Source organism: Heterodontus francisci, chromosome 15, assembly GCF_036365525.1.
Source record: "Heterodontus francisci isolate sHetFra1 chromosome 15, sHetFra1.hap1, whole genome shotgun sequence".
Taxonomy (NCBI): Eukaryota; Metazoa; Chordata; class Chondrichthyes; order Heterodontiformes; family Heterodontidae; genus Heterodontus; species Heterodontus francisci.
Genome location: NC_090385.1, coordinates 102,134,789 through 102,159,954, shown reverse-complemented (window position 1 = coordinate 102,159,954; position 25,166 = coordinate 102,134,789). Strand labels below are relative to the sequence as shown.

The 25,166-nt window shown below is 42.7% G+C and overlaps 1 protein-coding gene across 1 annotated transcript in view; it reads right to left on the bottom strand.

The window, feature by feature from the left end:
- The window catches only part of dnaaf6 (dynein axonemal assembly factor 6), a 205,005-nt gene that overhangs the window by 8,945 nt on the left and 170,894 nt on the right, over positions 1-25,166 (bottom strand). Inside the window, exons 3-5 of the mRNA XM_068048016.1 lie at positions 11,689-11,794; positions 5,802-5,898; positions 4,353-4,438 (exon numbers count right to left, since the gene is read on the bottom strand). Coding sequence (XP_067904117.1) covers positions 4,353-4,438; positions 5,802-5,898; positions 11,689-11,794 — 289 coding nt within the window. The remainder of the gene's footprint in view (positions 1-4,352; positions 4,439-5,801; positions 5,899-11,688; positions 11,795-25,166) is intronic.

The window sequence follows — 25,166 nt, the reverse complement described above, 5'->3', positions numbered from 1 at the left end:
GAGGGTAAATCAACATCTGACGTGTGGGAGTCTTTCAAACGTCAGTTGATTAGAATCCAGGACTGGCATGTTCCTGTGAGGAAGAAGGCTAAGTTTGGCAAGTTTCAGGAACCTTGGATAACGCGGGATATTGTGAGCCTAGTCAAAAAGAAAAAGGAAGCATTCGTAAGGGCTGGAAGGCTAGGAAAAGAAGAATCCCTTGAGGAATATAAAGACAGGAGGAAGGAACTTAAGCAAGGAGTCAGGAGGGCTAAAAGGGGTCATGAAAAGTCATTGGCAAACAGGATTCAGGAAAATCCCAAGGCTTTTTATAAGTATATAAAGAGCAAAAGGGTAACTAGGGAAAGGGTTGGCCCACTCAAGGACAGAGAAGGGAATCTATGTGTGGAGCCAGTGGAAATGGGCGAGGTACTAAATGAATACTTTGCATCAGTATTCACCAAAGAGAAGGACTTGGTGGATGATGAGGGAAGGAAGTGCAGATAGTCTCAGTCATCTCATTATCAAAAAGGAGGAAGTGTTGGGTGTCTTGCAAAGCATTAAGTCCCCAGGGCCTGGTGGGATCTACCCCAGAATACAGAGGGAGGCAAGGGAAGAAATTGCTGGGTCCTTCACAGAAATCTTTGCATCCTCATTGGCTACAGGTGAGGTCCCAGAGGACTGGAGAATAGCCAATGTTGTTCCTTTCTTTAAGAAGGGTAGCAAGGATAATCCAGGAAATTATAGGCCGGTGAGCCTTACGTCAGTGGTAGGGAAACTATTAGAGAGGATTCTTCGGGACAGAATTTACTCCCATTTGGAAACAAACAAACTTATTAGCGAGAGGCAGTATGGTTTTGTGAAGGGGAGGTCGTATCTCACTAATTTGATTGAGTTTTTTGAGGAAGTGACAAAGATGATTGATGAAGGAAGGGCAGTGGATGTTATCTATATGGACTTCAGTAAAGCCTTTGACAAGGTCCCTCATGGAAGACTGGTACAAAAGGTGAAGTCACATGGGATCAGAGGTGAGCTGGCAAGATGTATACAGAACTGGCTCAGTCATAGAAGACAGAGGGTAGCAGTGGAAGGGTGCTTTTCTGAATGGAGGGATGTGACTAGTGGTGTTCCGCAAGGATCAGTGCTGGGAGCTTTGCTCATTGTAGTATATATAAATGATTGGAGGAAAATGTAGCTGGTCTGATTAGCAAGTTTGTGGATGACACAAAGGTTGGTGGAGTTGCGGATAGTGATGAGGATTGTCAAAGGATACAGCAGGATATAGATCGGTTGGAGACTTGGGCGGAGAAATGGCTTTACTGACATCCATATAGACAACATCCACTGCCCTTTCTTCATCAATCATCTTCGTCACTTCCTCAAAAAACTCCCCTTCACAAAACCATGCTGCCTCTCATGTCCTACTGTAGATTTAGGTGAATTTTTTATTCGTTATGAAATGCCAAGAAGCGATACATGATTGGTAATTCAATTGTGGTTGTGGTTGTTGGAGGCCAATCATCTGAGCTCCAGAACATCACTGCAGGAGTTCCTCAGGGTAGTGTCCTGGGCCCAACCACCTTCAGCTGCTTCATCAATGACCTTCCTTCAATCAAAAGGGAGGAAGTGGGGATGTTCGCTGATGATTGCACAATGCTCAGCACCATTTGCGACTCCTCAGATACTGAAACAGTTTGTGTGGAAATGCCGCAAGACCTGGACAATATCCAGGCTTGGGCTGATAAGTGGCAAGTAACATTCGCGCCACACAGGTGCCAGGCAATGACCATCTCCAACAAGAGATAATCTAACCATCTCCCCTTGACATTCAACGGCATTATGATTGCCGAATCCCCCACTATCAACATCCTGGGGGTTACCATTGACCAAAAACTGAACTGGAGTGGCCATATAAATACCATGGCTACAAGAGCAGGTCAGAGGCTAGTAATTCTGCAGCGTGTAACTCACCTCCTGACTCCCCAAAGCCTGCCCACCATCTACAAGGCACAAGTCAGGAGTGTGATGGAATACTCTCCACTTGCCTGGATAGGTGCAGCTCCAACAACAGTCAAGAAGCTTGACACCATCCAGGACAAAGCAGCCCGCTTGATTGGCACCTCATCCACAAACATTCACTCCCTTCACCACCAACGCACAGTGGCAGCAGTGTGCACTATCGACAAGATGCACTGCAGCAACTCACCAAGGCTCCTTCAACAGCACCTTCCAAACCTGCTACCTCTATCTCCTAAAAGAACAAGGGCAGCAGATACATGGGAACACCACCACCTGCAATTTCCCCTCAAAGCCACCCACCATCCTGACTTGGAACTATATCGCCATTCCTTCACTGTCACTGGGTCAAAATCCTGGAACTTCCTTCCTAACAGCACTGTTGATGTACCTATCCCACATGGAATGCAGCAGTTCAAGAAGGCAGCTCACCATCACCTTCTCAAGGGCAATTAGGGATGGGTAATAAATGCTGGCCTGGCCAACGACGCCCACATCGCATGAAACAAATTTTTAAAAAGCAAAGTATGACTGTTAATCTTGTCTGGAAAACGTCAAGATGTGGTTGTTAAATAATGTGATTAAGCAAGCTGTAACAAGGACAAAAGTAGTTAAACATTTGACAAACTTAAACATGGTCTCTCTGACACCTTATGCTGTTACATCGTATTGTGGTTTATAACAGATGCTGAAATTTAAGGAACAAGTTATTATGTTGAGAAGCGAATTAATAGTCCAACTATATGTATCAATGCCTTGAAAAAACAAATGTGGTTACATATCTTGTAAAATGTTTAGAATTTGTTGTACGAAGAAATGCTAAGCAGAATTGTGATCTTTGGAATTTTTTACAAGAACAACAGGAAAACCTGTGAGGATCTGTGGACTGAAATGTAAAGAGACTATGACATCAGACAAAGTCAATCATGTTAGCTTGATTAATGTCACTAGTTGTAGGTTGCAACGGGACATTGACAGGATGCAGAGCTGGGCTGAGAAGTGGCAGATGGAGTTCAACCTGGAAAAGTGTGAAGTGATTCATTTTGGAAGGTCGAATTTGAATGCAGAATACAGGCTTAAAGACAGGATTCTTGGCAGTGTGGAGGAACAGAGGGATCTTGGGGTCCATGTCCATAGATCGCTCAAAGTTGCCACCCAAGTTGATCGAGTTGTTAAGAAGGTGTATGGTGTGTTGGCTTTCATTAACAGGGGGATTGAGTTTAAGAGCCGCGAGGTTATGCTGCAGCTCTATAAGGCCCTGGTTCGACCACACTTGGAATGTTGTGTTCAGTTCTGGTCGCCTCATTTTAGGAAGGATGTGGAAGCTTTAGCGAGGGTGCAGAGGAGATTTACCAGGATGCTGCCTGGACTGGAGGGCATGTCTTACGAAGAAAGGTTCAGGGAGCTAGGGCTTTTCTCATTGGAGCGAAGAAGGATGAGAGGTGACTTGATAGAGGGGTACAAGATGATGAGAGGCATAGATAGAGTGGATAGCCAGAGACTTTTTCTCAGGGTGGAAAGGGCTATCACCAGGGGGCATAATTTTAAGGTGATTGGAGGAAGGTTTCGGGGAGATGTCAGAGGTAGGTTCTTTACACAGAGAGTGGTGGGTGCGTGGAATGCGCTGCCAGCGGTGGTAGTAGAAGCAGATACATTAGGGACATTTAAGCGACTCTTGGATAGGTACATGGATGATAGTAGTATGAAGGGTAGGTAGTTAGTTTGATCTTAGAGCAGGTTAAAGGTTCGGCACAACATCGTGGGCTGAAGGGCCTGTACTGTGCTGTACTGTTCTATGTTCTATATGTAACTCGAATTTAATCATGTCAGCCTACTGAGCCATCATGGGGGAACAATAACCCAAATCTCATCATGTTAGTATGACAAGGCAGCAGCATCCTGAAAAGCATAAAATTGAGACTCTTTGAGACATCGGAGCACACCAACAGAAGAGTCAAAGATCATCAGCCAACAGTGAAGAGACACGTGCCACAGTTGATTGGAATCCCACAGACTGATGTTAAACTGAACTGACTGTTTCCCACTGCCTTTGTTAAGTATCGTGAAATATCAGAATAAATCTGTTGGGCTTGTTTCGACTCACCTGTACCCAGAGTGGTCTGCGGTTGGTCACAAACAAGTCTTTAGTCCAGATTTAGCCGGAAACTTACACTGCACACTCAAGGAGCTGGGTGAACATTGGCCAGATTTGGACCCTTTATAAACAGCTGAGACTTTTATCCCATCAGTGCAAGATGAGAGAGCAGAATTGGCCTCGCATCTCCCCTTTCCCAGCCTGAGACAGATTTAGTGACATTCCACAGGAAGACCTCCCTTCAACAAAGTCTGTCACTTACTAGTTTGGTGATCGAAGAGCCAAAAAGTGTTCTTTAATGTCCAGAATGACATCTGCTGGTTTGCAGTCCGGAAGCTTAATTTTTATCTGAAATATAGTTTTAAAAATACAAACCAAAAGTTATCAACAGTATATTAAAACAATTCAAGGCAACAAAATCTGCCAAATAATTTTAGCATTTTTGTTTCTATCTGTCTATTCCGTTCATCACTGCTGTGCTTGCTGATCTACATAGGCTCCTGGTCCCCCAACGCCTCGAATAGAAAATTCTCATCTTTGTTTTCAAATCCCTCCATGGCCTCACCCCTTTCAATTTCCATAATCTCCTCCAGCCCTACAATCCTCCAAGGTATCTGCGCTCCTTCAATTTTGGCCTTTTCTGCATCGCTGACTTACTTTGCCCCACCATTGGTGGCCGAGCCTTCAGCAGCCTAGGCTGTAAGCTCTGGAATTCTCTCCCTAAACCTCTCTACCTTTCTCTCCTCCTTTAAGACCCACCTCTTTGGCCAAGCTTTTGACCAGGATCACCTGTCTTAATATCTCCTTATATGTCTTGGTGCCAATTTTTGTCTGATAATGCTCCTGTTAAATGCCTTGGATATTATTATAAGTAAAATGCAGTCACTATCAGACCAGCCAATCTTGGGCAGGAAAACCGTAAGGGCGCGATCGTTGGCTTTAGATTGCCCTTGTAAGGAAGGGTAAAAATGAACACTTTTAGCCAAATTGAGATTTATTAAGTTGCAAATCTGAGCATCTAAAGTATAATGCCTGTTGAGAAGCATAGATTTCCCCTCCCCAAACTGGGGCAATGCCACCAATTGTGGCACTCTCACCACAGCTCCAGTTGAGTACCCGGCAAAGTGTTTATCCACTGAATTATTGACACAGCCACATGTCCTTCAGTGGCCTGAGCAGCTCACTGGCACATTCAGAGCAAGAGCAAGAGCAAACCAAACCAATGGAGTGTGAGTGGAAAGAGATCAACCCACAGGATTGTTCAAAAGCAGTTTCTCAAATTAATGCAATTGGTGAGGCTCGTTCCAGAACATGGCACGCACTGGGCTGGCCTTTTCTACCAAAAAGTAATAAAGTTTGATCACATTTCCCTGTTAAGTAGATAGATGAAGTATCAAAGTGAAGACCCCAGGCCCACAGTCCAAGACACCACCAAGAATATAGTCATTTAGGTGATGCTCAGCTTGGGTTTAGCAAGGACGAAGATTACAGGAAGAGGGAGAATCTGCTGCTGTCTCTTCACTACCATAGCTTCGCCATACACCATGTTTACCGTATGAGTGGCATTTCTGCCACATTCCAGGTAAAGTTATGGTGGTGAACTTGGAAATTCGCAGACATGCTAACAAACAGGGAAGCTGTTGCCGAACCAGTCTAAACTATTAGTGAAATGAGCATCAGTACTCCAGCAATAATGGTGATAGTTGCTCACCACCATGTCTTCACAGCAGGCTGTGGATCCATCTTTTCTGCTCATTCCCAGAAACACGTCCTCTGTGCCAACTTGCTGTTTGAACAAAATCTCATACCTAAAGACAACATAACCAGTAACTCACACAAACACTGGTGTATATGAAAACAAAGTGCACAGTGCGAGAAATGCTCAAATTATAGGATTCACTCTTTCAATACACATGGCTGTCCTAGTGAAGGTGATTCTGGTAATCAAAAACAAGAAGCCATGAGCTCAACATATAAAGAGGAAGGTTAGAAAAAAAATCCTCTCATACAAAGCATTAACAGGCATGTGGCATATTTTGCCACAAGTGACCATGCGAAATTCACCATAGTATTCAAAATGTGAATGAATGACAGTCACAAATTCAATTTAGAGGTTATGACAAACGGCCATTTCTGAGACACGGCTGCAAAATGGTCAGGAGTGGAATTGGATATACCAGGTTATAAGGTCTACAGGAAAGATAGGGAATCTGGTAGAAGGGGAGATCTGAGTGATAAAGAATTAAGTTAGTTAAATTAGTAATGATAAGAGAGGAATATAACAAGAGGTAAGCAGACAGTGGAGACTTTATGGGTAGAATCAAGAAATAAAAAAGGATTTCCAAAGGCCCCTGGTAGGAATCTATGAAATAGCAAATTGTAAAATGCAGAAATTAGTCAAGCACGTAGTAAAGGTAGAATGGTTTTAATGGGGGATTTTAACTTCCGTATAGATTATCAGTACAGTAGCAAATTTCTTGAGTTTTCTGCAATAATACATCCTGGAGGCAAGAAGGGTGCAGGCCATATTAGATTTCACTGTGAGCAATCAGCTAGATTTATTTAACAGCCTAATGGTGCGTGAACATTTATCTAATAGTGATCATAGTATAATTGAGAGTTCAAAGCTATGTTTGAAAGGGAAAAATGCGAAACAGCTACTAAGATTCGAGATTTAAATAGTCACTTGGTAGTACAGAACTTGAGTATTGCTGAATAAAGAGAGATGCTGCTGAAACTTTTCATTTTGCATTCATCGGAGCAGACGCAAGAATGCCAAATTGTAAAGGGAGCAACAATTTGTACTGCATGAGAAAAGGGTGCTGATTGGTTGGCAAGTTGACTCTGATTGGTTGAGGCATTTCCATGGAGAATGCACCAGGGAACTACTGTCCCTACTCTTTTGTTTAATTCAAAAAAGGCACAATGCCTGGACATGTTCCTTTTGACAGCACGTCCCTTTGGCTGTTCATAATAGGCAGAGTACTGACTGCACTCAACCAGCGCATGCTTGCAAAATTCAGAACACAATGTATAATGTTAGATGTGATTCCGTGATTGGACAGCAATTACTGAACAATCCTGAGTGTGCCAAGAATTACAACAACAACCAATTTAAGATTATCAGTTGGGCCCTCAATGTGGCTCACTTACACTTGCTAGAAACTACATATATTCATACTCAGGGACCTGTCGTCTGCAGGCAAAAGGAACATGTTTAGGTGTTGCGCCTTTTTTGAATTGAACAAAAACGTGGGGACAATAGCTCCCTGGAGGTGCATTGTCCATAGCAATGCCTCGACCAGGGTCCACTTGCCAATCAATCAGCACCCTGTTCTCATGCAGTATAAATTGTTACTCCCTTTGAAATTTGCCATTCTTGCATCTGTTCTGATGAATGCAAGACAAAAAGCTTTGACTGCATGTCTCTTTTTTCAGCAATATTCTAGATTTAGGTAAGGCTGACCTCAATGGGATGAGATAGAGGCTGTCTACAGTAAACTGGGCAAATCTGTTATTGGGCAAAATGATAAATTATCAGTGGGAAATGTTCAGAAAATAGTTTAATGTGATGCAGAACCAGTTTATACCCCTTAGGAGAAACTGCTCTACTTGCCAAAAAAGCAGCCATGGACAACTAAAGAGGTAACAGACAACCTAAAACTAAAAGAAAAAGCACAGATCTTGGCAAATGAACAAGATACAAAGAACAGCAAAGGGCGACAAAACAGATTACAAAGCTACCAAAAGGGAGTATGACAAGAAACTTGCAAGGAATATCAAAATCAACACAAAACACTTTGACAATTACATCTGGAAAAAGAGAGTGGCGTTATGAACAACTAGAGCCCTTTAAAAACTGAAAATGGTAATGTCATAAATGAAAATAAGGTAATGGCAGACATGCTAAATAATTACTTTGCATCAATTTTTACAGTAGACAAACAGAATAGCAAGCCAAACATCCTATGGGATGTCTGAATGAGAGATGGAGCTTCACCAAAATTAATGTAAGCAAATTAGCAGTAATGAAAATAATGACAATAAAGAGTATACGTCCCCATGACCAGATGGTTTTCATGCCAAGGTTCTAAAGGGTGTAGTGAGAACATTGAAGATGTCCTAACCATGATCTTCCAAAAGCTCTCGATTCAAGTATTATTCCTTTAGATTGGAAAATTGCACATGTCCCATCGCTGTTTAAGAAAGGTGAAAGAGAAACTATGAAATTATAGACCTAACATCTATTGTCTATAATTAAGGACGGAGTGTCTGAATACCTTAAAATTTTCAACTGACCAAAGGCAGCCAGTAAGAATTTATAACTGGGAGGTCATGCCTAACAAACCCGACTGAATCTTTTGTGGAGGTGACTGAAGTAGTGGACAAGGGAATGTCTATGGATGTTAATTATATGGAACTCCAGAAGGTATTTGACATCGTCCCTCTTAAGAAACTGCTATCAACTCCTGAAGTTGAAGCTCATGAAACTGAGGCAAATTATTGACCTGGTTAGGAAACTGGCTGAGCAGCAGGAGACAGGAAATATGGATACTGGCAGGATGTGACCAGTGGCATCTCACAGGAACCTATGTTGGGGGCTCATCTATTCAATCTATTTACTAACTACAGTAATCAATCTATGTATTAATGACTTAGATGACAAGATGAAGAGCCATATATCTAAATTTGCCATAATGCAAAGATAGATGACATTGTTAGCAGTATAGATGAAAGCATAAAATTACAAAGAGGTATTAATACATTAAGCGAATGGACAAAACTGTGGCAAATGGATTTCAAAAGAAGCAAATGTGAGGTATTCATTTTGGACATAAAAAGGATAGATCAGAGTACTTTCTAAATGGTGAAAAACTAGAAGCAGTGGAGTTCCAGAGACTTGGGGAGTCCAGGTACACAGATCATTAAATTGTCATGAACAGGTACAAAAAAATAATCAAAAGGCTAATGGAATGTTGACGTTTATATTGAGGACTAGAATATAAGGGGTTAGGGGTCACACAGGCCATACCTGGTCTTGCCAGCAATGCTCAAATCCCGTGAACAAATAAAAAAAAATGCACTGTGTTCAGTTCTGAGCACCACACCTTAGGAAGGATATCCTGGTTTTGGAGGGACTGCACCTTAAACTTACTAGAATGATTCCTGGATCTAAAGATTAAATTATCATGGAGTCATAGAGATACAGCACTGAAACAGGCCCTTCGGCCCACCGAGTCTGTGCCAACGAACAATCACCCATTTATACTAATCCTACATTAATCCCATATTCCCTACCATTCTCCTACCTACACTAGGGGCAATTTACAATGGCCAACTTACCTATCAACCTGCAAGTCTTTGGCTGTGGGAGGAAACTGGAGCACCCGGCAGAAACCCACATGGTCAAAGGGAAAACTTGCAAACTCCGCACAGGCAGTACCCAGAACTGAACCTGGGTCACTGGAGCTGTGAGGCTGCAGTGCTAACCACTGCGTCACTGTGCATGAGGAAGGATTACACAAACTAAAGTTATCTTCCCTGGAATTTAGAAAATTAAGGTGTGATTTGATTAAGCTTTCAAGACATTAGGGAGAACGGATAGGGAAGATAGAGAGAACATATTTCCACTGGTGGGGGAATCTAGGACCTGGTGACAAAGTCTAAAAATTAGAGCCAGACCTTTCAGGAGCGAAATTAGGAAACCCTTATAAGTGCAAAGGGTGGTAGAAGCTTGGAACTCTCTTCCATAAATGGCAATTGATTTCTGGGTCAATTGTTAATGTTAAATCTAAATCTGATCAATTTCTGTTAGGCAAAGGTATCAAGGAATATGACGTTGCAGATCAGCCAAAATCTCATTTAATGGTGGAATTGGATTGAGTAGCTAAATGGCCTCCTCCTGTTTCTATGCTTCTACACACTGGTAAATAACTGAAAAGATAATATAAAATATCTATCGGAAGAAAGCTGGAAATATGAGAGAACATTTTAGGATACTGAGAGATCATTTTAGGATAGTAAGGAGAAGAAACTAGACAAAAGGTTTCAGTATATAAAGCAAATGTGGAAATGATGATCCATTTCAAGAACATTAGTTACAGGAGACAGATGAATGTGACAGAATTTTTTTTTTTATTCGTTAATGGGATGTGCGCATAGCTGGCACGGCCGGCATTTATTGCCCATCCCTAATTGCCCTTGAGAAGGTGGTGGTGAGCTGACTTCTTGAACACAGTCCATGTGTTGTAGGTACACCCACAGTGCTGTTAGGAAGGGAGTTCCAGGATTTTGACCCAGCGACAGTGAAGGAACGTGATATAGTTCCAAGTCAGGATGGTGTGTGGCTTCGAGGGAAATTTGCAGGTGGTGGTGTTCCCATGCATCTGCTGCCCTTGTCCTTCTAGGTGGTAGAGATCGCGAGTTTGGAAGGTGCTATCTAAGGAGCCTCGGTGCGTGGCTGCAGTGCATCTTGTAGATGGTACACACTGCTGCGTTGGCAGTGGAGGGAGTGAATGTTTGTGGTTGGGGTGCCATTCAAGTGGGCTGCTTTGTCCTGGATGGTGTCAAGCTTCTTGAGTGTTGTTGGAGCTGCACCCATCCAGGCAAGTGGAGGGTATTCCATCACACTTCTGACTTGTGCCTTATAGATGGTGGATAGGCTTTGGGGAGGATACAGCAGGATATAGATCAGTTGGAGACTTGGGTGGAGAAATGGCAGATGGAGTTTAATCCGGACAAATGTGAGGTAATGCATTTTGGAAGGGCTAATACAGGTGGGAAGTATACAGTAAATGGCAGAACCCTTAGGACTATTGACAGGCAGAGAGATCTGGGCATACAGGTCCATAGATCAATGAAAGTGGCAACTACAAGGTAGTCAAGAAGGCATATGGCATGCTTGCCTTCATCGGTCGGGGCATACAGTATAACATTTGGCAAGTCATGCTGCAGATGTACAGAACCTTAGTTAGGCCACACTTGGAATACTGCGTACAATTCTGGTCGCCACACTACCAGAAGGATGTGGATGCTTTGGAGAGGGTACAGAAGAAGTTTACCAGGATGTTGCCTGGTCTGGACGACGGAGGTAGAGGGGCGACATGACAGAGGTTTACAAAGTTATGAGTGGCATGGACAGAGTGGATAGTCAGAAGCTTTTCCCCAGGATGGAAGAGTCAGTTACTAGGGGACATAGGTTTAAGGTGCGAGGGGCAAAGTTTAGAGGGGATGTGCGAGGCAAGCTCTTTACACAGAGGGTGGTGAGTGCCTGGAACTTGCTGCCGGGGGAGGTGGTGGAAGCAGGTACGATAATGACTTTTAAGAGGCATCTTGACAAATACATGAATAGGATGGGAATAGAGGGATACGGTCCCCGGAAGTGCAGAAGGTTTTAGTTTAGACAGGCATCAAGATCGGCGCAGGCTTGGAGGGCCGAATGGCCTGTTCCTGTGCTGTTCTGTTCTTTGAGTTAGGAGGTGGGTTACTTGCCGCAGAATTTCTAGCCTCTGACCTGAATGAATGATGTGTGCTAATATTGACAGGATATTGTGTGTGATATGGAACAAATTAGTTCTCTATATTACATAGTTACTTACTCAGGCTGTGGTCTTGGATCCCAGATATCTTCAAACTCTGACCCCTCGGGCACATCATCCTTTGCCCAGATTTGTTTGGTGTCTGTAGGCTCTTCTGGGCTGGAATCTGATTATGGAAAATGTGAAGGCAATTGGGTATTACATTTTTCTCTTTCTATCACTTTAAGAGCTAGAATTTGTAAAGGCTTAAAATCTGTTACACTTCATTTTTCTGCATCTTTTAAACCTCTCTCCTGAAGATGCTGAGTCTTTTCTGGGCACCAACCTCCCATTTCTCTTGCATCAGACTTGGAAGTGGATGTTGGCAATGCACCACAACACAGCTCATCCAGTCCACACCTGACATCTACACTTGCATTTTCTAGCAAGATGACTGGACAGGGATTTCCTCACCCTCATGCAGGACACCCCTGATGCTGCCTTGGTTTTGATCAAGTAACTTAGAACAGACTAAGGATCAGACAAGGGATCCCCACCCTCATCTGCATATCTAAGGTACTCCTGTCATCACAGGGGTTGCACTATGTAAAGATGGTTGTTGACAGTACTACACAATCTTCCCACGCTGTAGGGTATTATAGAGTCATTTATGGCACAGAAGGAAGCCATTGGGGCCAACAAGTCCATGTCGCTCTCCACCGAGCTATCCAGTCAGTCAAACTCTCTCACTAGATCCCTGTAGCCCTGCAAGTTCATTTCCTTCAAGCGCCCATCGAATTTCCTTTTGAAGTCATTGATTATCTCTGCTTCCACCACACTTGTGGGGAGTGAGTTCCAGGTCATTATCACCTGCTGTGTAAAAAAAGTACTTCCTCATATTCCCTCTGCATCTCTTGCCCAAAATCTTCAATCTGTGGCCCCAAGTTCTTGTACAATTAGTTAATGGGAACAGTTTTACCTTGTCTAAGCCTGTCATAATCTGTACTATTCAATCTCCCCTCAATCTCCTTTATTCCAAGGAGAAGAACTCCAGTTTTTCCAGCCTAACCTTGTAACTAAAATCCTCCATCCCGGGAACCATTCTGGTAAATCTCATCTGCACCCTCTCAAGGACCCTCACATCCTTCCTAAAGTGTGGTAACCAGAATTGCACACAATACTCTAGTGGGGGTCTAACCTGAGTTTTATAAAGGTTCACCATAACTTGCCCTGCTTTTGTACGAAATGCCTCTATTTATGAAGCCCAAGAGGAAGCCGAAAATGGGAGTGGTCACATTGAAACGTACAAACTAGTTAAAGGGATTGACAGGGTAAGATGTTTCTCCTGGTTGGGGAGTCTAGAACCAGGGGACACAATTTAAAAATAAGGGGGAAGCCACTTAGGACAGAGATGAGGAGAAATTTCTTTACTCAGAGGGTTGTGAATCTTTGAAATTCTCTATCCCAGTGGGCTGTGGAAGCTCAGTCATTGAGTATGTTTAAAGCAGAGATTGACAGATTTCTAAATACAAATGACATAAGGGGATACGGGAATAGTGTGGGGAAAAGGCATTGAAGTGGATGATCAGCCATGATCATATTGAATGGCGGAGCAGGCTCGATGGGCTGAATGGCCTACTCCTGCTCCTATGTTTCTATGAGATCCCATACGCTTTACTAACCACTCTCTTAATAAGTCCTGCCACCTTCAAAGATCTATGCACATGCACCCCCCAGATCCCTCTATTCCTGCACACCCTTTAGAACTGTGACATGAAGTATATATTGCCTCTCCCTATTCCTTCTGCCAAAACGCATCACCTCACACTTGTCAGTATTAACGGAGTACAGATTGCAAGCTGAGGGTGGAGATTCCAGTTTGGTGAGTGGTGAGTTCGGTGAAGGAGGAAGGAGGTGCACCATTTTTCTACTTTTCTAACCCTCCAGTATTTTGTTCTTGCTTCGGTGCAGTGGAAGTAGCTGTTTGGTGAGTACCTGGCAAGCTATTCTACTTATAATAAATAGTCTGTAAAGTTAAGGTATGGCAGGGCAGCTCTGCCGAGTGGAATTTACAGCCTGTGGCATGTGGGAAGTCATGGACGCATCATGTGTCCTAGATAAACACATCTGCAGGAAATATCACCGGCTGCAGAAGCTTGAGCTCCGGGTTTTTGGAGCTCAAGCAGCGGCTCGAGTCACTGTTTTGCATCCGCGAGGCAGAGGACTATGTGGACAGCATGTTTAGGGAGCTGGTCACAACACAAGTTAGGAGCATGCAGGCATATAGAGAATGGGTAACCGTCAGGCGGTCTAAGTGAACCAAGCAGGTAGTGCTGGAGTCCCCCGAGATGATCTCATTCGCTAATCGGTTTTCCATTTTGGATACTGGTGAGGGTGATGGTTCCTCAGAGGAGAACAGTCAGAACCAGGTTTGTGGCACGACAGGTGGCTCAGCTGCACAGGTGGGGAGGAAGAACAGTGGAAGAGCAGTAGTGATAGGGGATTCGTTAGTTAGGGGAACTGGCAGGTGTTTTTGCGTGACTCCAGGATGGTGTGTGGCCTCCCTGGTGCCAGGGTCAAGGATGTCACAGAGAGGCTGCAGGACATTCTTCTGGGGGAAGGGTGAATAGCCAGAGGTCGTGGTCCACATTGGTACCAATGACATAGGTAAGAAGGGAAATGATGTCCTGAAAGCAGATTTTAGGGAGCTAGGAAGGAGATTAAAAAGTAGGACCTGAAAAGCAGTAATCTCAGGATTACTCCCAGTCCCATGTGCAAGTGAGCATAAGAATAGGAGAATTGAGTGATTGAACACGTGGCTGGAGAACTGGTATAGGAGGGAAGGTATCAGATTTCTGAGACGTTGGGACCAGTTCTGGGGCAGGTGGGACTTGTCCAAGATGGATGGGTTGCATTTTAGCAGGACTGGGACAATATCCTCGCAGGGAGATTTGCTAGTGTTGTTGGGGAGGTTTAAACTAAATTGTTAGGGGATGGAAACCTGAGAGGGAGCTCAGATTGGGGGGGAAGCAAAACTGGTAACTTGTCAGGGGTGTGGAAACCAGGAGCAAGTATCAGAGAGGAATACCAAGGAGCACAGAATACTGGGGGAGATAGATAGCACGAGAGTAGGGAACAGCAAGTTATTGGGTGGGGTCAGAGTAAGGGAGAAAGTAGTAAAGTCTGAATTAATGTGCATGTATGTGAATGTACGGAGTGTGGTTAATAAGACTGGTGAGGTACAGGTGCAGATTGCCATGTGGAAATATGATGTTGTGGCAAAAACAGAGACCTGGCTCAAAGAGGGGCAGAACTGGGTGTTCAATATTCCTGGAAACAAGGTGTTCAGGAAAGATAGGAAAAGGGAAAAAAGCAGGAGGGGTGGCAGTATTGATTAAGGAGATCATTGCAGTTCTGGAGAAAAAGGATGTCCCAGAGGTGTCGAGGACAGAATCAATTTGGCTAAAGCTAAGGAACAAAAAAGGTGCAGTTACATTGCTTGGTGCTGTCTATAGGCCGCCAACTAGTGGGAAGGACATGGAGGAACAAATTTGCAAGAAAATTACAGAGAGGTGCAAAAATTATAGGGTAGTTATAATGGGGTACTTTAGTTATACATAGACTAGGATAGTAGTCGTGTAAAGGGAAGTGAGGGGCAAGAGTTCCTAGAGTGTGCTCAGGAAAATTTTCTACAACAGTATGCTGCTAGTCCAACGAGAAAGGAGGCACTGCTAGACCTGGTTCTTGGGAATGAGGTGGGCCAACTGGATCAAGTATCAGTAGGAAAAGAATTTAGGGGATAGTCATCATTGTATCGTAAGGTTTAGGCTGACCAAGGAAAAGGACAAAGAGCAATCCAGGGTAAGAATAATTAACTGGGGGAAGGCCAACTTCAATGGGGTAAGAATGGAGCTGGGGTGAATAAATTGGAGTCAAAAGCTGGCAGGAAAACCAGTCGATGAACAATGGGCTACCTTCAAAGAAGAGATAGTTTGGGTATGTTCAAGGTATGTTCCCGCGAAGGGGAAAAGTAGCACAAACAAATCCAGAGATCCCTGGATGACAAGAGAAGTGGAGATTAAGATAAAGAAGAAAAAGTGTGCTCATGACAGATGCCAGGTAGAAAATACTATTGAGAACCAGGCTGAATATTGAAGGTCCAGAGGGGAAGTGAAAAAGCACATAAGAGAAGCAAAGAGAGAGCATGAAAAGAGACTGGCAGCTAGCATTAAAGTAAATCCCAAAGTTTTATATTGGCATATGAATATTAAAATGGTGGTAAAAGTAGGAGTGGGGCCCATTAGGGACTAGAAAGGGGATTTACACATGGAGGCAGAGGGCATAGCTGAGGTATTAAATGAATACTTTTCATCTGTCTTTACAAGGAAGAAGATGCAAGCCAGGCAATGTTGAAAGAGGAGGTAAATCAGACACTAGAGGGGTTAAAATTAATTAAGAGGAAGTATTAGATAGGATGAAAGCAAAGTACTGCGGATGCTGGAAATCTGAAATAAAAACAAGAAACGCGAGAAATATTCAGCAGGTCTGTCAGCATCTGTGGAGAGAGAAGCAGAGTTAACGTTTCAAGTCAGGGACCCTTCTTCAGAAAGGTCTTCTTCTGAAGAAGGGTCACTGACCTGAAACATTAACTCTGCTTCGCTCTCCACAGATGCTGCCAGACCTGCTGAGTATTTCCAGCGCTTCTTGTTTTTATATTATATTAGATAGGATGTCTGTAATTAAAGTGGATAAGACACCAAGATCAGATGAGATGCATCCAAGGATACTGAGGGAAGTGAGGGTGGAAATTGCAGAGGCACCAGAATTTTCAAAATTTCCTTAGACTCGGGGGTGGTGCCAGAGGAATGGAGAATTGCAAACGTTACACCCTTGTTCAAAAAAGAGTGTAAAGATAAGCCCAGCAACTACAGGCCAGTCAGTTTAACTTCAGTGGTGGGCAAACTTCTAGAAAAAATAATTCGGGACAATATCAATAGTCACTTGGACAAATGCGAGTTAATTAAGGAGAGCCAGCATGGATTTCCTAAGGGAAAATCATGTTTAACTAACTTGCTGGAGTTTTTTGAGGAGGTAACAGAGAGGGTTGATGAGGGCAATGCTGTTGATGTGGTGCACATGGACTTTCAAAAGACATTTGATACAATGCCACGCAACAGACTTGTGAGCAAACTTTAGCTCATGGAATAAAAGGACAGTAGTAACATGGATACGAAATTGGCTGAGTGACAGGAAACAAAGAGTAGTGGTTAATGGATGTTTTTCGGCTGGAGGAAGGCTTGTAGTGGAGTTCCCCAGGGATCAGTGCTGGGACCCTTGCTTTTCCTGATATATATTAATAACCTAGACCTTGGTGTACAGGGCACAATTTCAAAGTTTGCAGATGAATCGAAACTTGGAAGTATTGTGAACTGTGAGGAGGATAGAGTAGAACTTCAAAAGGACATAGACAAGTTGGCAGAATGGGCAGACAGGTGGCAGATGAGGTTCAATGCAGAGAAATGTGAAGTGATTCATTTTGATAGGAAGAACATGGAGAGACAATATAGAATAAAGGGTACAATTCTAAAGGGGGTGCAGGAGCGGAGGGACTTAGGTGTATTTGTGCATAAGTCATTGAAGGTGGCAGGACAGGTTGAGAGTACGGTTAACACAGTATACAGTGTCCTGGGCTTTATTAATAGGGACATAGAGTACAAGTGCAAGGAAGGTATGTTGAATAAAAACAAGAAATGCTGGAAATACTCAGCAGGTCTGGCAGCATCTGTGGACAGAGAAGCAGAGCTAACATTTCAGGTCAGTGACCCTTCATCAGAACTAGTAAATATTAGAAATGTAATAGGTTTTGAGCAAGTAAAGTCGGGGTGGGGCAAGCGATAACAAAAGAGAAGGTGTTGATAGGACAAGGTCACAGAGAATAACTGACCAGAAGGTCATGGAGCAAAGGATAACGGTATGTTAATGGTGTGAATGGGCAGAAAACTAAACAGCCTGGCCCCAAGCACAAACGTGAAAAAAACAGTGGGTAGGCGTAGTAGAAACAAACTAAACAAACTAAAATAAAACAAACACATAAAAAATAAAAAAATAAAAAGTAACTAAAAATATGTTGAACTTGTATAAGACACTACTGTGGCCTCAGCGGGAATATTGAGTTCAGTTCTGGGCAATGCACTTAGGAAAGATGTGATGGTATTGGAGAGAGTACAGAAAAGATTCATGAGAATGGTTCCAGGGATGAGGAATTTCAGTTATGAAGATAGATTGGAGAAGTTAGGACTGTTTCCTTGGAGAAGAGAAGGCTGAGAGGTGATTTGATAGAAGTATTCAAAATCATGAGGGGTCTGGACAGAGTAGATAGAGAGAAAATGTTCCCACTCGTGAAAGGATCGAGAACAATAAGGCACAGATTTAAAGTATTTAGTAAGAGAAGCAAAAGTGACATGAGGAAAAACTTTTTCATGCAGCGAGTGGTTAAGGTCTGGAATGCCCTGCTTGAGAACATGGTGGAGGCAGGTTCAACTGAAACATTCAAAAGGGAATTAGACAGTTATATGAAAAGGAAGAATGTGCAGGGTTATGGGGAGAAGGCAGGGGAATGGAACTAAGGGAATTGCTCTTTCGGAGAGCCAGTGTGGACACGATGGGCCGAATGGCCTTCTTCTGCACTGTAATGTGAAATTCCATGTGTCACCTGTCTGTCCATTCTGCTAACCTATCTATGTTCTGTTGCAGGCGGTTCATATCATCCTCACCGTTTGCCAGACCTCCAAATTTGGTGTCATCGGCAAATTTTGAAATTCTATTCTGTATTCCAAGATCCAAGATGTTTATATACAGCAAAGAAAGTAGTGGTCCCAGCACTGACCCTTGGGGAACACCACTGTCTACCATCTTCCAGTCTGAAAAACAACTATTTACTACAACTCGCTGTTTTCTGTCCTTAAGCCAGCTTTTTTGTCCAATTGGACACTGACCCTTCTATTCACAGAATCACAGAATTGTTACAGCGCAGAAGGTGGCCATTCGGCCCATCATGTCCGCACCAGTTCTCCGGAACAGCATATTCCCTGAGCTTCAATTTCGTGAACCAACCTTTTATGTGGTACCTTATCAAACACTTTCTTTAAATCCATATAAACCACTGCATTCCCTTCATCAACCTTTTCTGTTAATTCATTAAAAAATTCAATTAGGTTAGTCAAGCATGAGCTGTCTTTTACAAATCGATGCTGGCTATCCTTAAGTAACTTGAACCTCTTCAAGTGTCTGCTGATTTTTTCCCTGATTATTGTTTCTAAAACCTTACCCATCACTGATTTTAAGCTACTGGCCTGTAGTTGCTTGGACTGTCCTTCCATCCTTTCTTGAATAAGGGTGTCACATTTGCCACTCTCCAATTCTTTGGCACCTCTCCCATATCATGGGAAGATTGGCAGATTATGTCAAGCCCTTCAGCTATCTCCATCCCCAATTGCTTCAGCAACCTGTGATGCAAGCCATCTGGACTAGGTGACTTACCTACCCTAAGTATAGCCAGTCTTTTTAGCACCTCCTCCCCTCGATTATTACCCTATCCATTGCCTCTACTCTCTCCACTTCTACTGATATTTTGTCAGATTCCACTTCATTAGTGAACACTGATACAAAGTACTCATTAAGTATATTAGCCTCTTTCTCCCTAATAGGCCCCACTCCACCTCTTACTACCTGCATTAGTATTGCTGAAAAGAGACATGTTGTTAAAGCTTTTCAGCAGGACAATCCATAAGAATACCAATGTAAGAGAAAACAACAACTTTATACTGTATGAGAGGAGACTGCCGATTGGTTGGCAAGTGAACTCTGATGGGTGGAGGTGTTGCTATGGAGAATGCACCAGTTTATGGTGACTGACAATTAATTGCCGAGCTTGTTTGAAATTTAAACAAGGCAGCTTGACCCTGATCATTCAAGGCATTGTCCTGAGGAATGAACCGGCGAATGGCACTTATTTTGTTTAGCTAAAACAGGCGCAATGTTTGTCCATGTTCTTTCTGTTTGCAAAGAACAGGGCCCTGTTTATTAATATATTGGTAGCATGTGGAACCTGCAATGGTGTTGCCAAGGAGCAGTGCATATATTGCTGTAACCTTCACAACTGCATATACATTCACATAGGTATAAGTATCCACATAACATTTGTGCATGGATGTGATCACATATTACACTCATAGATGTACAGATTGCCACATACAATGCATATCCTTGTAGCTATCCACATCTGACACTCCTTTATTTGATATTGACCGTGAGAAATGGCATTTTGTCAGGAAAGCACAGGAGTAATAGTTTCTCTGTGATGTCACAGTAACTGTCCTGATGTCACACCAACTTCCTCATTAATATAATAAAACTTTGCAACAATGAAATAAAACCTCAAGTAAAGCAAACTTTGAATGTCTCCACATCTCAAGGTCATAGACTGCCACCACGCATTGCAAGGTAAGAACTTCCTTAAAACCATGGATCAAAGCAGTTTAGTGTTTACGATTTGTGTAATGGAACCACTTCTGTACTGTTCTGGTGTATGGATCCTGACTGAAAGCCCTGGCTGAAAGTCAAAAGCCCACAGTGCAGAGTGCAAACAAGGCAGAAGATAAGATAAAAAAGCAAATAGGAATTAGGTGCTGCCATTCTTTCCTTTAAATGTCTGATATTAAAGTTGTATTTGATGCAAAGGGTACTGTGCTATGTTTCGGTCTGCATGTTATAGGAATGATGTAGAATTATTGGAAGGAGCTCAGAGGTGGGCTATAAGGCTGATTATGAACTTTGAGGCGTCACCAATGCCAGATCCAATTCCAACGACTTTCCTCCCATTTTCCTGAAGACAGACCTTTTGTGGATGGGATCCACAGACAATCGCTATTCTCCACGTGAGAGCAAAAGCAGTCTACCCAGACATGCGAGATGTCATGTCTGAACCCAACAGTGATCAGAAGTGGGAACGCTGGCTGATCTGTCCATGCTCTGGCCAATTGTGCTGCCCTCACCACTCTTACTGCAAGCAGCTAACTCAATATAGGACGACCTCCCTGGTTTTTGCTGGAGCACAATACTACCAGCTCAAATTGCAACTGTTTTATGCTTCCAAGGATAACAGTGTAAGAAAGTGATTCTGTGTTTAAAGGTAAACCTGCAACACATCAGCACTTAAGGGTGTGATTAGTGTTGGATGGTAGTACAGTGGAAGTCAATGGGAAGTAATTTGGGTGGCAGATTTATTATCACTCAAGATCAGTTTCACTCCCCACCCCATCCATAGTCTCCAGAAACTGCTTAGCGCTTCATACCCAGATGTATAATTAGTATCACAGATCCATTAATAAAACATAAACTATCATATTTGATTAGTCAAGAAGATATTTTACAAATTTTATAAAAAATAGGAGCAGGAGTAGGCCATTCGGCCTGTCCAGCCTGCTCCGACGTTCAAACAGATCATGGCTGATCATGTATCTCCACGCCATTTTTCCCCACTATCTCCATATCCCTTGATGCCGTTAGTATTTGAAAATCTATCGATTTCTGTCTTAAACATGTTGAACGATTGAGCTTCCATACCCTCTGGGGTAGAGAATTCCACAGATTCACCATCCTCTGAGTAAAGAAATCCCTCCTCATCTCAGTCTTAATTGGCCTGCCCCTTATTCTGAGACTGTGTCCCCTTGTTCTGGACTCACCAGCCAGAGGAAACATCCCACCCACATCTACCCTGTCATGCCCTGTAAGAATTTTATAAGTATCAATGAGATCTCCTCTCATTCTTCAGAACTCTAAAGAATACAGGTCCAGTTTCTGCAGTCTCTCCTCATAAAACAATCCCGCCATCCCAGGGATTAATCTGGTGAAGCTCCGTTGCACTTCCTCTATGGCAGGTATATCATTCCCTAGATAAGGAGACTAAAACTGTACACAATACTCCAGGTGCGGTCTAACCAAAGCTTTATACAATTGAATCAATACATCTTTACTCCTGTACTCAAATCCCCTTGCAATGAAGACCAACATACCATTTGCCTTCTTAATTGCTTGCTGCACCTGCATACAAGCTTTTAGTGACTCATGAACAAGGATACCCAGGTCTCTTTGGACATCAACACTTTCCAACATCTCACCATTTAAGAAATACTCTGCCTTTATGTTTTTTCTACCAAAGTGGATCACTTCACACTTATTCACATTATATTCCATCTGCCATGTTCTTGCCCATTCACTTAACCTGTCCAAATCCCCTTGAAGCCTCCTTGCATCCTCCTCATAACTTACATTCCCTCCTAGTTTTGCGTCATCTGCAAATTTGGAAATGTTACAATTGGTCCCCATATCCAAATCATTTATATTGATTGTAAATTAGAAATTTGATAGGTTTTTCTGAAATAACAATATATAAATTGTGCGGGTCACTGCATTCTTTACATGTCCCTCAGCTGTAATGTGTACAACAGGACCAGCTACCTTGTGACTCGGATCAACACACGTACTTGAGCTGGGCTCCATTTTTAACCCGTCAGACTGAAAATTGTGCTGGAGAACAAATTATGCACATTCCAGACTTTCTTCATCTTCCTCAACAAACGCGAGTTAAGAGGAGTGTCCTGCACCATAGCAAACGTCTTTTAGCGTCGTGCCTTTCTATTTTGGGTTGGCATACATCATAAAATAGAATGGTTACAGCACAGAAGGAAGTCATTTGGCCTGTTGAATCTATGCAGGTTCTCTGCAAGAGAAATTTAGCTGGTCCTATTCCCTCACTCTTTCCCTGTAGCCTTGCAATTTTATTCCCTTCAGATCCTTATCCAATTCCCTTTTATAGTTTATAAAAAGCCAATAGCTTATAAAACTTTAAAAGCAAATTTTTTAAAAACCAAACTGTGGCGCAGTGGTTAGCATTGCAGCCTCACAGCTCCAGCGACCCAGGTTCAATTCTGGGTACTGCCTGTGCGGAGTTTGCAAGTTCTCCCTGTGACTGTGTGGGTTTTCACCGGATGCTCCGGTTTCCTCCCACAGCCAAAGACTTACAAGTTGATAGGGGAATTGTGGGGATGTGGTAGGAATATGGGATTAATGGTAAGATTAGTATAAACAGATGGTCGGCACAGACTTGGTGGGTCAAAGGGCCTGTTTCAGTGCTGCATCTCTAAATAAATTAAGCATATATAATTTCTTTAATCTTGACCTGCAATTATTATTCAACTAAGTATTAAGGTTCAATTCTTTTCCTTTTTTGGTTTTTCGATCAGATCAATTATACAAGATCAAAAGTGTTTTTTTCCCTCATATTTTAACTTTCATGGTAGCAATTTCACTGGTCAGTATATCAAATGTTCTGTTTATTGATAACAACCCATTCATTATGTGTGGCATTATTTCAAGATGGTGGCGACAGTGAAAAAGGTGAAAAAGAAATCGGGGAGGATGGCGAAGTTTGTTAATAAAATAAAACAGACAGTGCATCTGGACAATGAAACAAGCAATCTGCTGGTCTGCTTGGTCAAGAAAAGGCGGATGGCAGTATTTGTTGGCATAAGGAAATCCCGAGGCATGGCGGTATTTGTAGGGACAAGGCGGCTGAGAAGGTCAAAAAAATTTATGGACAAGAGGAGGCATCAGAGGATAGCAACAATTGTGGGCACAAAGAGGCAGCGGAGGACATCTATGGTGAACAGAAACACAATTGCAGCTTGTATGTGGAAGGGTGAATCAGGTAGGACAACTGCAGAATAGACAGCATACATGCATTATGCCTTTTTAGAATTGAAAGATGTCACAAACTCTGATATGACTGCAATATATTTACAGTAGTGTCAGCTCAGTTGGTAGCAATCTTGCCTCTCAGTCATGAGGTTCTGGGTTCAAGTCCCACTCCAGGATTTGAGCACAAAAATCAAGGCTGACGATCCAGTGCAGTACTGAAGGAGCATGAACTGTCGGAGGTGCAGTCTTTTGGATGACACATTAAACCAAGGCCTCATCTTTTTGCTCAGGTGGATGTAAATAGTAAAATAGTGTCCCATGGCACTATTTTGGAGAGCAGGGGAGTTATTCCTGTGTTCCAGCCAATATTTATCCCTCAATCAACATCACAATAAACAAATTATCTGACCATTAACACACTGTTGTTCGTGGGAGCAGCTGTGCAATACTGGTCTTTGCATTTCCTGCATTACAGTGTCTACACTTCAAAAAGTACTTCGTTGTCTGTAAAGTGCTTTGAGACGTTTGGTGGTCAGGAAAGGTGCTATATAAATGTAAGTCTTTCTTTTTAGTAAATATCAGACTTGAGAGTCACGTAAATAATAAACAGAACTCATTCTGTATAACTCCTTCTGTGCTGTACTATTTTATTGAAAGTTGTTCAAACCCTTCTGCAGAACTTGAGCATGGAATCCAGGTTGACACTTGTTTTCTAGTCCTCCTTACTGCCTGCCTGACCTTTGACTATTGTGTCACCAGGAAATATTAGCAATGTACTCTTTATGCCTAAGTCAAAAAATAAATATCTACATATAGAGAGAGAGAAAACAAATGTGACCAACACTAACCCTTGGGGTACACTATACACACCCTTCTCCAAACTGAGCAACACCCATTAACCCAAGCTTTGTTTCCTGTTCATCTTTCTATCCCGGCTGCATTTGCTCTTAAACCAGGCACCTGAATCTTTTGACAAGCCTGCAGTGAGGCACTTCCTTGAACACCTTCTGAAAATCCATATATACAAACATATGAATTTGGAGCCCCTCGAACCTGCTCCGTCATTCAATAAGATCATGGCTGATCTGTTTGTGTCTCGAATTCCACACTCCCATCTACTCCCAATAACCTTTGATTCCCTTGTCTAACAAGAATCTATCTACCTCTGCCTTAAAAATATTCAATGTCCCCATCTCCACCTCCTTCTGAGGCAGAGAGTTCCAAAGTCGCACAACCCTCTGAGAAAAAACTTCTCCTCATCTCTGTCCTAAAAGGGCAACCCATGATTTTAAAACAGTGCCCCCTAGTTCTGGACTCACTGACAAGAGGAAACATCCATTCCACATCCACCTTGTTAAGACCGTTCAGGATCTTATAAACTTCAATCAAGTCTCCCTCACTCTTCTAAACTCCAGTGAAAACAAGCCCAGTTTGTCCAACCTTTCCTCAAAAGACAACCTACTCATACCAAGTATCAATCTAGTAAACCTCCTCTGAACTGCCTCCAATGCATTTACACCCTTCCTTAAATAAGGAAACCAAAACTGCACACAGTATTCGAGATGTGGTTTCACCAATGTATAACTGAAGCATAACATCCTTACTTTTATTTTCAATTCCTTTCATAATAAAGGATTGCACTGCATTAGCCTTCTTTATTACTTGCTGTACCTGCATACTAACTTTTGTGACTAGAACACCTAGATCCCTCTGCACCTCGTAATTCTGCAGTCATTCTCCGTTTAAGTAATACTCTGCTTTTTCATTCTTCCTGCCAGAGTGAACAACTTCACATTTTCCCA